Here is a 15,040-nt window from a genome sequence, read left to right as displayed (position 1 = left end):
ATTATTATTATGTTTTAAATTTTGGATTGGTTTACCACATCAAGACAGGCTTGCTAAGAGGGCTTTGACAGTCACAAGTTTTTTGGGGCCCGAATCTCAGGATGTCCACTTGCTGTAATAGCAAATGGAGCATGAGCTGTGAAGAATTTTGGTTTTATTTGTCCATCGAAAACTATGAGGTGGGAGACTTTTCCCGGAAAAGTTCAGTGCTGGCACTATTTATGACAAAGGTCCAAGGCAAAATAGCTAGATCCTGGGACTGTGGAAGATATCTAAGATATAAATTGTCACAGAAAGCATTGTTTTTGTCTTATGGAGCCTTGAAAAATATACAAATTATGAAAGGAAACCTCAGAAAGTTTACATCCTCTTTCATGAGTACTGTACGATGTTCAGAAATGATACTGGAACTTTAATATAAACAATTCATATTCATATTGTAAATGACCCATAACACAGTTATTCTGGTGTGCTGGGACCCAGCAGGTCACTTGCTTGGCATTTCCAGGTGGTTGAGGAGGCAGAGGATCTTGCCTTACCTTTGGCTCCTTCAGGTAGCAGTGCATGGCCTGGGTGACATCAGCCGCGTGAACAGCATTGTGATATGGGTTTTGGCTGTGGTAATCTTCTTGAACCATGACTAGGAGGTAAAAAGATAACCCAGTCAGCTAAAACCAAAACAAGAAGGTCATTAGCTCAGATTTATTGAGGATCCCTTTTGCTTGAAAATATCAGTGTCTCCAAAGTGTGCTGCCTGGGGATTCTTTAAAAATGAACGTGGTTTACAAGTTTGGCAGTTCTCCTGGGCTGTTTTTAGTGGAGTGGAAGGGGGAGGGCAGATGGGAGAAAGGCTAAAAGGATTTGTGAGGCCCTTGGGAACCCTTGCCACCTTCATAAATCACCCCTGTCTGGCATTCATGAAAGCTTTCATTCATAGAAAAAATAAATATGTAGGAAAAGAACAACTTCATTTCACACTATAGTTTAATTATTTAAGTTCACTGCCGTTTATGAATAATATGCCTTGAAAGAGGTTTCTTTTTAAAGAGCCTTAGTAGCATCGGACTCCTGGTATCCAAAGACGGCTTTATCACTTGAATAACAAATACTGACCAAAGCAACTCTGGCACCTCTTCAGGCCTATATTCAGGCAGGACTTCTTCAGATAAGGTACTGAGTTAATTCAACTAAGGACTTCTTGGTTTTATTTCTACCTTATTCAGATTAGATGATCACATTTCATGCCCTTCCAATCTAAGGCCCAGGGTGCTCTTGGAACCATGTAGAGACATAAGCAAGGTAATTTTGGTTTGCTATTTACAGAAGCCATAGCCTGTGTCAGCTAATAACCAAGGCAATGCTTAGGATGCAACATAATCGGTGTGTATAGAATGTCCAGATTTGCAAGTGTGGCCATACTTCCTCAGCCCATGCTATGAGTTTGGATCTGGATTCTGGTGTTATTTCTGTCAGCAAATGTTTGCATTCTTATATGTACTCTGGGTGCATACACATGCCCAAAGCATCTGTATTCTCCCTCTTTAGACGAATCAAAATTGTTCCATCTTATTTATGACCAATATTTTGCTCAAGCAATATAAATTCAATTAGAATGAGGTTATCTATGTTTCTGAAACTGAGCCATGTTATGGCTGGTTTCAAAAATTTCTGTTATGACTTGTATACCTTTTATTCAGCAGGTTTGTCTTACAACTATATTAAAACTCTGGCACTTATTTATATTGGGCAAGTTACTTAACCACAAGTTCCTTTATTTTTTTCTCTATAAAATGGAGATAATAAATATATAGGAAAAGAACTTTATTTCATGATATAGTTTAATTATTTAAATTCCTTCTCTATGAAATGGGGATAATAGTCCCAATCTCAAAGGGCTACTGTAAGGATTAAAAGTGTTAATATATGCAAGTCCTTAAAAAGAGTTCCCAGCATCTGTAAGTACTATGTAAGCCTGGTTGTTGCTGCTGCTGTTGCTATCACTGTCACTGTTACTGTCACTGGTTTTTACTCTTGATGACATCAAGTCAGCTTTCAAACTCAAAGCACAGAATGGGTTAAGTCGAAGAAATCAGAACCATGCTAAATGGAAGCAAGAATTTATTTGATGATTAAAAGCGTGCCCTGAGTCATTTACTGGCAGATAAGTAAGAATGCGCATAAATTCAAATAAGAACTCGGGCTGCTTTTTGATAGATAGTGATGGTGGAGTTGAAGAAAGATGGTGGCCTTTTAAGTCAGAGAAAGGGCATGGACTGAGGCTCTGCCAATTATAAGTTGTTGACCTTGAACAAGTTATGAAACCTCTTTGCACCTCTCCTTAACTGTGGGCCAATGGTGGTGGTAATGTCCAACTTGCAGGGTTGTTGAAAAATGGTTGGAAATAACACACCAATAGCATCCTGCAGGTTGTGGGGGCTGCATAAATGGTAGTTCGTATTATTTAAAAAAAGAAAAAAACCTACTGAAGATTTTCAATAACTCATGTCCAGATTGGAATTGCTTGAGGCATACCTTACTGGGGTTTTGTTGATATGTGAACAGATTAGTAACTTCTTTACCAGTTACATGTTCTTGATGGTTTTCTTTACATAGCTTTTACCTGTTGCAAATATAGCTAATCAAGTAAATATTTTTCAGTGATTTAAATAGGTAAACCACATGTTAAAATTAAGATGAGATAATTTAAGATTAACTTGACGTCTTTGTTTACCATGCTATGGTTTTTTCCACTTTATATTAAATAATATTATGGATGGCCATTATTCATGAGAAAGGAGGTAGAAATACGGAAAAAAAGACTTACCTAAAAACCTGTGTAAGGTCACCATATCTAACTTGAAATGGTGAATGAGTCCATGGGTATTGAAGAGGTGGCACAGCAGTGTTACCAGGCTATTTCCTATGGAAAAAAACGGTCACCTGTTTTAACTCGTTTTCTTCACCATTAAAATATCAAGATTGACAATAGGATCCAAAGTTTCTGTAATGAAAGTTTTCTGATAAGATCATTCCCTTTGGTTATTATTACTAGGTTTTATCTTACTGTACAAGTGAAATTAGCTCAGATCTTCTCCCTACACCAAAGGCAATGAAAACACTAAGAGTTAGAAAGAGTCTGCCTATTGTGGTATCAGGCACACACACACGCACACTTGAGTGTGTCTGTATGGTTATTTTATAAAGACAGTTTAACAGTCACTTGAAATGTGTCTTAAGTTGCTTCCAATTGGCTCTTAAATTTATAGGGGTATAAAAGCCACCATATTGCTTAACAGTCATAGTCTATTCTTTCTATGGAAAAATCACCGAAGATGAGATTTGACCATGACATATTTCATTACTCAAGCCAACAGAGATGCAAAATTGAAGCTATAATAACTTGTAAGCATTCAAGAAAAATTATTTATTAAAGAATAATGATTTTGAATTTTAAAAGCTTGCTAGAGTTTCTGAAAGACTTTGAAATGGACCAAGAAGATGACTGAATGTCTTAAATGGAAAACTAAGTATTGCCTAAGCACACTTTTCAGGGTACCTGATTCTATGTGTTTCTGCAACTATCACTGTTTTTGAGCTATTTTATAACAAAGTTGTAGACACCTGATAGCATTGCAGGTGATTCTTGTCCGTATACATGCAAATTAAATTAGGTGGAAATACAATTGCTTTCCCAGTTTTGCAGCTTTTATAAATTTATTTTAGCATTTCTCACTCTCTCTATATATGTTTGGCTCTTTAAATTCTTCTTTGAACTAGTTGTAGCATCTTATTGCATCTCTAATTGAGTTACATAAAATCTTTGATGTGCTCATTTTGTAATTTTATGAGAGTCATGATTATATTGTCTTTTAAACAAATGCCATTTAACAAATCCTTCTGTTTATGGTTAATTTCATTTACTGGTACCCATTTCTCAGTTGATTTGAACAAAGGGAACACCCCATGTGGTCTAGTTAGCTTTCCACAGCATAAAGCTCAATTTCATGGTCTTAGGCTATATTTCTTTTCACTGCATGTTTTTTCAAGTATTAGAATGGTGAGAAAATCAACTCTAAGGACATAAAGCACAAGCTTGGTAGATGATAGGACGTATAAAAGTTAGCATTAAAGGTGATGCCTTGCATTGGTTCCCTAAGTTTATCAGCATTTGTTTAATGGGCAGATGAAAATATAATAGTCTTTTGTGTTATTCTCTTAAAGGAAGACTTTATAGGCACAAATATTTTAAAGGTGAAACCAATGAGAATATCTGCTTTTCCTTTGAGCTGCAGCCTAAGATTCTATACTTTATCCACAGCAATTGTTTCCTTATGATATTAAACATATCTGAACAATACCTGCGAGAGAACAATTTTGACTCATTTAATCAAAGCGCACAAACACCTGCCCTGTAAGAGTCAGGACTGATCGGATGAGCTTTTGTTTCTAATTTTCATCAGTTAACTAATGATGAACTTTCTCCTTTTGCATGTGGACAATGTATTCTGCAAAGACAGAACCTAATCTGTGGTTTTCAAATTCCTTAAGATTCTAAGGTCAAATTCAGTCCTATTCTTCATCTGAATTAATTTACCCTGTTCATTCTTGAGTGGCTATAGACTTAAGAAAGTGGAGAAAGGAGGAAAAATGAATAACAATGTTTAAAAATAAATTTCATTTTTATGAAATTAATCACATTTTATGGTGTATGTTTTAGTGAGAATTCTTTTGAGTGACTTACCATTTGTCAAGCGATCAAACAAGAAAATATCAAAATCCCACATTCCCACTTTGGAGAGCATATGCTGAAAAGGCAAACAAAAAAACATAGTACTTAAATGAATCATATCAGAGGCTCACACATTTACTTCCAGACAGAGTAAGTTAAACAATTAGAAAATTGAAACTAGTAGCATATCACTATTTGTGTGCAACTTGTTTATAGTAAAGCAAATCTTACTCTACTTAGTAATAAACAAGTGGTAAAGGGATAGTATCAGGAATCGAACTGCCTGGTCCGAGTCAGCTTCAGCTCTCACTGGCTTCGATACCCTGGGCAAATTCCTTAACCCCTCTGTACCTTTCAAAAATGTGGCTGATTATTCCCTCAGATCATTGTCGTGAGGATTAAATAAGGTAATATATGTAAACATAAATATATGTAAACATAAATATGTAATATAAGTGCATAGAACGGTGCTTGTACATAGTAAGCACATGCACATTAGGTATCTGTTAAAATGGTAGTTCAATAAAGTCTCTATATCATAAACTACTATTCACTTAGGAAGAAGGTTTACAACAGTCTTTTAAAAAAAGAATTCAAAATTATTGCTGAGCATGTTACTCTGCTTAATGTGGACTAAATATGAAATGACCCACTGTAATAGGAGACTGAGTAATTGAAAATATTGGGTAATTTAAAGACGTAATGTCTAATGTAGGCTTATTATCCTATTTCTCTTTTAAAAAATACCCCATACCTAGAACCAGATGGTGTTAACCCTGAGTTAGATACAAAGTTCCAGCTGCTGACTCTGTCCTCACTGTTTCACAGCTGGGCCTTCGCCTGCTCCCACAGCCGCTGCCTCAGGTCAGAGCTGGCTCGCTCTCCTCCACCTGACTCTGAAGGGCTTCTCTGTGTCTTATGATAAAGGCCAAAGACCTCAACACAAAGGCTTTCACAACGGCATCAGAAACATGAAGGGCTAAGAAGTCATTTGTGTGATCTAGACTGAGCGAGCATTTTACTCAAGTCGTGTAAATCTGAAGGCAGAGCCAGGACTCAACCTCTGATGTCCTGAGTTCCAGCCTGCCCTGGTTTCTACATCTCAGTGTTTCCTTTCATGGGAGGCGACTGCCTGGAGAGGGGGCACGGCGGAGAGGGCTTTGTCGCAAATGCTCTAGTGTTGGGATCTTAGTCTTGCTCTCCTCTAACCAAATGAATGAACGAGCATTCACTCAATTTCAGGCCTTGGGTTGTTAGGAAGAGTGATTTTTCTTTCTTCTTTTGTAGACTAATGTTGGAATTTGTTCTTCCGACATTAATTGCTGCTTATTTCTTAATAGTATATATTAATCATATATATTTCTTAATAGTATATAGACATCATAATACTATTTGGTGCATAAACTGTTCTACCTTTGACTTCTGTTTAAAACAAAGCAGTTTATTCCTGAAATTTAAATTCCTTTGGTAGTTTGGGCTACAGATAGTCTGTGAGCTTTTTTTTTAGATTGTCATATGTTAATTTCAACCTTCAGTGGGACCAGTGAATTGCAAAAATAATTGTAAAATTAGTAAAAATTATTTGAATAAATTAAAAATTATAAAAAAGATAAAGTACCATACCGATAGCCTAAAGTAGAAATAAGAGTTGGTAGTTATTGAGTTAATTTCAGTATAGGTATATAATTCAATGAGCTATAAATTTAGTTATTCTCTTATTAGTAATAGATCAGTCCAAAATTTTACTTTACTTAGTGTTCTGCAAATATGTTTTGCACATTTATAAAAATGAAAATTGTTATAAAAAGTATTGTACATGTAAATGTACTTTACCTCGTTTAACCTCTGCATCAACTCTATGATGTGTGTGTTTCTATTAATTTCATTTTATATTTGAGGAAAAGTCCAGACATGTTGAGTCACTAGCCAGAGTCACAGAGCATCCCAGTGGCAGAGAAGTAGAACTCAACCCTGGGTGCTATCAGTGGAGACACAGGCTCTCAGCTACTGGCTTGCTGTGAGGTAACAGAGGGTTAGCTAGCTCACCCTTGCTTGTCCAAGGTAGTCTTCATCCAGCAGGTGGAGAGAGGCTTGTGGTATAATTCCACGAAGCAACCTTGATGCATGGAAGTATCTTTGAAAGCTTAATAGTCTTTTCACCTTTTTCTTGGTACCAATTTCCCCTGAGTATGTTGTATCTGTGGAAAGTAATCAAATTCCAGGTTATATTTTTAAAAAGCTCTATTTCCTCCACCATGTAAAAATACAATGTATTATAAAGGAGAGAAATTTTAAAGATGCTTTCAATGCTTCCTTAAGTATAGCTTATTTAACTCTATGCTTGAAATTCTTCTAGGACAAGAAATTATATTTCTTATATGTTACATTTATGAAAATGCAGAGATATTTCTGAATGTAATTTTGAAAGACAAAGTATATGAATTAAAATTTTCATTTTCTAATTAATGATGCTGATATGCTCAGCGAGCAAAATCCATATACTTCTGCATGCATTTAAAGGAACAGTTAAGCTTTTTTCTGCTATATGGGAACTGAGATTCCAAAATTTAGATCAGTTTCTTATCCTACACTCACTCTAGTTTGATCAAATCCCTCATCTGAATGAGAGGAATCGAGAGTACACTAACTAAGATGTGAGAAAGTGTATCCTAATGTCCCTGGATCATCAGTGGCAAAAGAATCAATAATCTCAGCATAAAGTGACCTGCATTCTCCTGACATGGAGCAGAGTGTTTATTTACTTTCAATGGAGTATATTTCCTTTTGCTGATGGCCATAAAAGTCTGATCCTGTCAGTAGAGATACATTAATACTCATGTCACATGTACCCTTCAAAACTTGCTTGCTAACATTGTGGTGATTGTTCAGAAATACCCCAAGCACATTATTTGAATGCCTGTCATGGTATGTCTTTCCTCCACTGCCAATTTTGGATCCGGAGTCAACTGAGCAGTCTAGTAAGAAGACATACTATTCATGTCTAAGAAATTTTGGTTTCTCTCATGCTTCCTCCCATCTTTCTTTTTCTTCTATGGAACTCAAAATCACAATGGATGCCAGAAGCCGAGGAAACTGGGCAAAGGCCTCCTGAGCAATGTCGTACATCCCAATGACAGTGAGTGACCAACAGCAGTTCATGACTTATGTTGCATTATCCATGCAAAGACTTAATTCATGGCAGCCAAAACCTACCGTTCTCTGGAAATGCTGCCTGATTAACATTCTTTTTATTTTAGAGTGGATCTGGAGTTCATGTGTGGGAAGAGGCAGACTAGTACACATGGAGATAAGAGGCATACAACTGAAGTTGGGTGCTTAGGCACACATCACTATTAAAAATGGTACAGTAGTACCCCCATTAGCTGCAGTTTTTATTTCCATGGTTTTCATTACCCACAGCTAACCAGAGTCCAAAAATATTAAGTGGAAAATTCCAGAAATAAACAATTCATAAGTTTTAAATTGCACACTATTCTCAGCAGTGCAATGAAATTTCTTGCAGTCCTGCTCAATCCCACCCAGGACATAAATCATCCCTTTGTTCAGAGTACCCATTGCTGTATATACAACCTTCCCACTAGTCATTTAGTAACTATCTCAGTTATCAGACCGAGATATCACAGTGTTTGTGTTCAAGTAACCTTATTTTACTTAATAATGGTCCCAACGAACAAGAATGAAGCTGGCAATTTGAGTATGCCAAAAAGAAGCAGTAAAGTACTTTTTTTAGATGAACAAGTGTAAGTGAAAGTACTTGACTTACTAAGGCATTTTATCATCTTAAATCATCACAAGAAGAAGGAGGAAGAGCATAGTACAATAAGATATTTTGAGAGAGAGAGAGACCATATTCACACATATACTTTTATTATATTATTATAATTATCCTATTTTATTATTAGTTATGTTAATCTCTTACTGTGCCTAATTTATAAATTAAACCTTATCGTAGGTATGTATATATAGGAAAAAACATAATACATATAGAGTTTAGTACTATCCGCAGTTTCAGACATCCACTGGGGGTCTTAGGACATGTCCTCCATGGATGAGGGAGTATACTGTATATGTATACTCAATTCTACTGGTGAATTCTCACTCATTTCTATCAGTTTATCAAGTCAAAGTACAGGATAAGTGGTTCATTCATTTATTTAAAAAATGAACTATAACTTCTTGTAATGCCAAAAAATAAGAGAGAGCTAAAAAAATGATGGGATCACTTAATAATGACAGAACACACAATTTGAAGGGGAAATATGAGAAAATTTGAGCATCAAAGTGGCTAATAGAAGAATGGATCATAAATTATTGACTGAAAGAAGAATCCACAAGTCCTCACTGGTAGTTAGCAAGTAAGTAAGTAAATAAATGAGGAGAAGGGAAAGCTCTTCCTTGCAGAGAGTGTCAGTCAATAATGTAAATGGAATAATAGAGTTATAAAGTTAACCATTTTGCAGCCTTTATAGCAATAGCTGATTAAGGCCAGAATCGTCAATGGACACTAAAATTATTAAAGTGAAAGTTTAAAAAGCAACAGGATAATCACATTGTATCAAAGTATCTCCTCATAGATGACTTATTAACTAGAAAAGAAAAAATAGGTAGTACTTTAGTGGACAAATGTAGAGGGGTCACCATCTTCACTAAATCAAAGTTAGGATCACTAATGACAAGAGAAAAAGACTTCATTTGCTTCCTGTGTATGAATGTTGTACTGAGGTTACAACGTTGACTACGTAGTGTTCCTACACCAAATGTGCATTTGACTCCAATAAAAAGGAAACATTAGTTGAAGGACACTACAAAACAGTCGGCCCATATTTCTTAAAAAAAAAAAAAAAAAGTCAGCATCATGAAAGACAAAGCCTCAGGTGTTGTTTCATGATCACGGATATCAGAAACAGTACACTAAATGCCATGCATGACCCCGAATTGGAATGTAGATCAGAAAAAATTTCCACAAATGACATGATTAGGACAATTTGTGAAATGTGGATATGGACTTAAATATGAGTTACATATTATATACTCATACATACGTTACATGCAGTAAATGTAGATGATAAGAATAGTTTCTAGTCACTAAAATGATAATTTTAACTGAAATATTACTAATCTAATGCTGCTATGAGTGAGAGGTATTAAGTTGAGATTCACTTTGTTCTAAAATTAAAGAAGAAAAGAGCAAAGGTCTCTCCTTTCCTACTTAGTTTTTTCACCCTGTGGTCAAACAGATAGTAGTCCACCAACATGACAACGTAGATATCTTTAGATCTTTGTTTAAATTTTTGATATTTCTTGACCTTAATTTGTGTTTTAAAAATATTGTTAAAATATGATAAATCTTGATAACTGAGTTATTTGTCACCCTCTTAGGTTTTGAGCCTGAGGTAAGTGCCTCACCCTCTTGCCCTAGTTCCTGTCACACCTTTGGAGCATAAGCTCAGATAATGTAAAAAATAGTCAATAATAAAATAATCTAGAGAATAAAACTGTCTCATAGTTAATTTGTTATGGTAGCTATAGGTTAAAAAAAATGTATCATATACTGTCATTCACCACAAGGTTCAAAGTTTTGGAAAAGTTGGTTTATAATGACTTCTATTTTTTATTTGTGCAATTTTACACTTAGTGTTTGAGATGGATAGCTAGATATCAGCTTAGTTTTAGTATTCATCTGTGGCCAACATTTTCTAAAACACCAGGACAAGCCATGACAATGCCATTTAGCACTTCTGTCTGGCTATTCTTTAATCGATGAGAAAATAATTCAGAAGTGATGCTGGATAACCATTTATGAAAACAATAGGGCTTAATTTTTTTATTTGAGGATATATATAAAGCTAAATGAAACAAACAAACAAAAATCTCAAGGTAGCTCTCCAAAGGGGAAGAGTATTCAATAATGCAAGAAAAACTAATTTATTTAAAACAATATTAATAACTCATTTATCAAGTGTCATTTAGGGAGTACTTTGTGCTATGTGAGATAATAAAAAACTAGCATATAAGAAGCTGAAGATACAGTTGAGAGAATCCATATGGGGAACAATCTATGAATAAATTGTCATGCTGTATATTAGTCCTAAATACCTCTTTTTGAAGAGTTGAAATGTGTTATATGATTACTGCATAAGATCTGACACATTTGTTTCCAAAAAGACTTTCAGTGAATAACTAGTATATTTACTTTGATAATTAGAGACATCGTGATATGTATTTCTGGATAGAAATTTAAATGAATTAGTTAAGCCAAATTTTACAGATAGCTCAATTAAAGTCAGCTTGTGAAAATTTAGAGTCCTAACAGTGTGCCTAATAATGAAATGCTGGGTTTATTTTTATGCTTTTATATAATTTAAAAAAATCATTATTTAAAAGCATTCACAGTTATCCTAATGGTGCTTTTTATTTGGATCTCGTTGTTTTATGGGCTACGGGTCCCCAAATTCTCATTTGACATAGTTATAAAATGGTGCTGCAGAATGTTTCACTGCCTACTCTATGTGCTCATTGACCCTAACTATGAAATTCATTTTCTGCTTACTTGTTCTTTTATGAATTTCACAAATATGTGCATATTAACACATTTCTACTATTTAGACACTAATTTTAGGGTTATGAAGTTTATACTGGCACTGCCAATATGGCAATTTTAAAAAATTCACAACTGAGGGTTGGCTTACATGTAAAAAATGTTAATAAAAACTATTTTCATTTTGAGTACTTTCTCTATGGCATACGCTCTTTATAAGGGCTGATAAATTTTGCACTAGGAGAAAACTTAAACCCAGAATAAATACCTGGAATGAAAAAAAAAGCTGTACACACACCTATATGATGAGGCTGTTTCTGTCAACCGTATACCTGGTTTTTTCAGAAAGATCTACATCCACTGTTTCCAGAATTTGAATAGTTAGTAATAGGTGCAAAAGAAGCTCAGGTGGTATTGAGAGCAAAAAGAAAGCCTTTCTGTTTAAGTGAGAAGAACTCATCTTAAGCAAACATGGAGACCCAACTCCATATAGTCTCAGTGTATTAATCCAACTGAATCTTTAAAATAATTTGTTATTCATAAATGCCCTACTCTGAAAATTATCGCACTAGTGATTATTATTATACTAAGAATAAACAAAACATATGAATAACTTCTAACCTATCAAGGAATTTTATTAAAATTCTCATGTAATTATTGTAACATATAATTATATATAATTATATATATTAATATATAATTAATAAAATTCCTTGATAGGTTAGCAGCTATTCATATGCTTTGCTTATTTTTTTCTTATAAAATTTTTGCTATGTTTTGTACTATAGAGTTATTAGTATAAATAACTTATTACTTCCCAAGGTCAGAACCCATCTTATCAAATAAACTTTGTAATCTTTTGTATCTAGTGCATAATCTTACACATAATGGAAACCTCATAGAAAATTTTTTGATTTAATTTGAGTAAGTTCTGTTTACAAAAATATCATCCTCAAATACCATTTAAAAACAATAAGGCAATTTATAAAATGTAAGATTTATATGTCGGTGTTTGAAATTATTTTCTCAACTCCCCATATAGAGTTCCAGGGCCCAGGTCCTCCTGCCCACCATCGCCTGGGTCTAACCTCCACTATAACAGTCAGCTGTGCCTGTACAGATTGCAAATTTGCTCTTATTTACACATCTGAGTTTCTTATTAGGCTGTAAGTTTTTGGAGGCCAGATTCCTGCTAGTTTTCTTTGAATTTCCACAATATTCTGCAAGTTATAGTTGTTAAATACATGATGATAGAATTGAATAACTTTTCCTATGTATGTGCTCCAGTTCTAAGTTCAAGAATGATGAATCTTAGAGAAATCAGGTTGAAATTCTCGTTTTAGATATGCAGTTTTTAAAAAAGTTGAGAAGAGAAAGCAAATTTAAAAAATGAGAAAAAATTAGTTCGAATTTTAAATGTAATGACGTCAGTACTCAAATCTCACTTTTCACAGTTTAGCATCGTTAGATGTTAAAGTCTCCATTTTCGTAAAAAGAACAAGCTGCCAAAAGGCTTTTAAAATATAGAAATAATATTATGATATTGATGCTTGATGTTATATATAGAAAATCCTACAGATTCCACAAAAAAATGTTATAACTAATAATCAAATTCAATAAAGTTGCAGGATACAAAATTCGATACTCAAAAATCTGTTGTATTTCTATATGTTAATAACGAACTATCAGAAAGAGAAATTAGGAAAACAATCCTACTTATAACTGAATCAAAAAGAATAAAATACCTAGAAATAAATTTAACCAAGGATACTGATACAATACTTCTTTTATACCGAAAACTATAAAACATTATCGAAAGAAATTGAAGAATGCACAAATAATCTCAGGAAAAAAAGGAGTTCATCACCACAAAGCTGTTATTACAAGAAATGTTAAAGAGACTTCTTTAAGAAGAAGAAAAAATATAAAAATATGAATAAGTGAATATCACAAAGAAAAAAATTCTCACCGACAAAGGGAAATATGATAAAAGCAGTCAGTGGATCAAACGATACTAAAGCGAGTACAAAAGTTAAAAGACGAAAGTAGGATGATCGTGTGTAATTGAAACAGTAAATTAAGGGAAATGCACAAATACATATACACGAAAGAAGTAAAAAATACAAAACAAAAATGTAGAGAGGGTGAATAAAAACAGTAGTGATTATAGAATGCGTTCGAACTTAAGTGACCATCAACTTAAAATAGACTGCTATAAACATAGCTTGGTATATATGAAGCACATGGTAACCACAAACCAAAAATATACAATAGATATATAAGAAATAAAAAGTCCAAACACAGCACTACAGAAAGTCAACATCATAAAAGAGAAGAGAGAAAGAGAATGAGAAAGGAACAGAGAACTACAAAAACAATCAGAAAAAAATAAATAAATGGCAATAGTTACATACCTAGCAATGTTATTTTAAATATAAATAGATTAAATGCTATAATCAAAAGACTGGTGAATAAATAAGTGCTACATAGATATAATGGCATATTATTTGGCTATAAAAAAGACATGGATGAACCTAGAGGTATTTTGCTAAGTGAAATACCATATGATTTCACTTATATGTAGAATCTAAAGAACAAAATAAACGAACAAGCAAAACAGAAGCAAATTCAAAGATGCAGAGAACCAACTGATGGTTGTCAGATGGGAGAGAGGTTGTGGGGCTGGATGAAAAATGTGAAGGTGTTGAGAAGTACTAGTTGGCAGTTACAAAATAGTCACAGGGATGTAAAGTACACCATAGGAAATATGGTTAATAATATTGTAAAAACTATACACAGTGTCAGGTGAGTGTAAGACTTACTGGGGGGAATCACTGTGTAAGTCATCTACTGCCTAACCACTATGCTGTACACCTGAAACTAATATAATATTGAGTGTCAACTGTAATTGAAATTTTTTTTAAAAAAACCCACACAAATAAATGGAAAGATATTCTGTTCTCATGGATTGAAAGAATTAATATTGTTAAAATGTCCATGCTACCTAATGCAATCCATCGATTCAATGAAATCTCTATCAAAATTCCAATGACATCCTTTTTAGAAACAGAAAAGAACAATCCTAAAATTTGTAACCACAAAAGACACCAAATAGCCAAAGTAACCTTGAGAAAGAAGAACAGAGCTAGAGGCATCACATCCCCTGATTCTAAACTATATTACAAAGCTATAATAATTAAAACACTATAATATTGACATAAAAACAGACACAGAACAGAGAGCCCAGAATAAACCCACACACATATGGTCGTTTTTTTTTTTTTTAATGACAAAGGAGCCAAGAGTATGCAATGGAGAAAGGATAGTCTCTTCAATAAATGGTGTTGAGAAAACTAAACAGCCACATGTGAAAGAACAAAACTAGACCACTAACATCATACACAAAAATTAACCCCAAATGGATTAAAGACTTGAACATAAGACCCGAAACCATAAAACTTGTAAAGGAAACGTAAGTGGTAAGCTCCTGGTTATAGATCTTAGTGATGATTTTCTGAATCTAACACCAAAAGCAAAGGCAACAAAAACAAATATAAAGAAATGGGATTATATCAAACTAAAGAGCTTCTGCATGGCAAAGGAAACTATCAGCAAAATGAAAAGGCAACTTACTGAATAGGAGAAAATATTTGCAAATACCTGATAAGAGTTAAAAGAGCTAAGACGTTATTTTAAGTTCTCTAAACTCAGGTCTCGAATAGAGATGTATTAAACCCCCATGTCATTAGCTT

The 15,040-nt window shown here is 34.0% G+C and overlaps 1 protein-coding gene across 3 annotated transcripts in view; it reads right to left on the bottom strand.

The window, feature by feature from the left end:
- Positions 1-15,040, bottom strand: part of PDE7B (phosphodiesterase 7B) — a 276,538-nt gene that overhangs the window by 29,839 nt on the left and 231,659 nt on the right. For all 3 annotated transcript variants that reach the window (XM_036221959.1, XM_036221960.1, XM_016165846.2), the window contains 4 exons: positions 6,776-6,927; positions 4,742-4,805; positions 2,825-2,920; positions 540-640 (listed from right to left, as the gene is read on the bottom strand). In XM_036221959.1, coding sequence (XP_036077852.1) covers positions 540-640; positions 2,825-2,920; positions 4,742-4,805; positions 6,776-6,927 — 413 coding nt within the window. The remainder of the gene's footprint in view (positions 1-539; positions 641-2,824; positions 2,921-4,741; positions 4,806-6,775; positions 6,928-15,040) is intronic.

The sequence above is a fragment of the Rousettus aegyptiacus genome, unplaced genomic scaffold, assembly GCF_014176215.1.
Source record: "Rousettus aegyptiacus isolate mRouAeg1 unplaced genomic scaffold, mRouAeg1.p scaffold_m13_p_1, whole genome shotgun sequence".
NCBI classification, from domain to species: Eukaryota; Metazoa; Chordata; class Mammalia; order Chiroptera; family Pteropodidae; genus Rousettus; species Rousettus aegyptiacus.
Note: the sequence above shows the minus strand (reverse complement) of the source record. Positions and strands in the feature narration are given on the sequence as shown.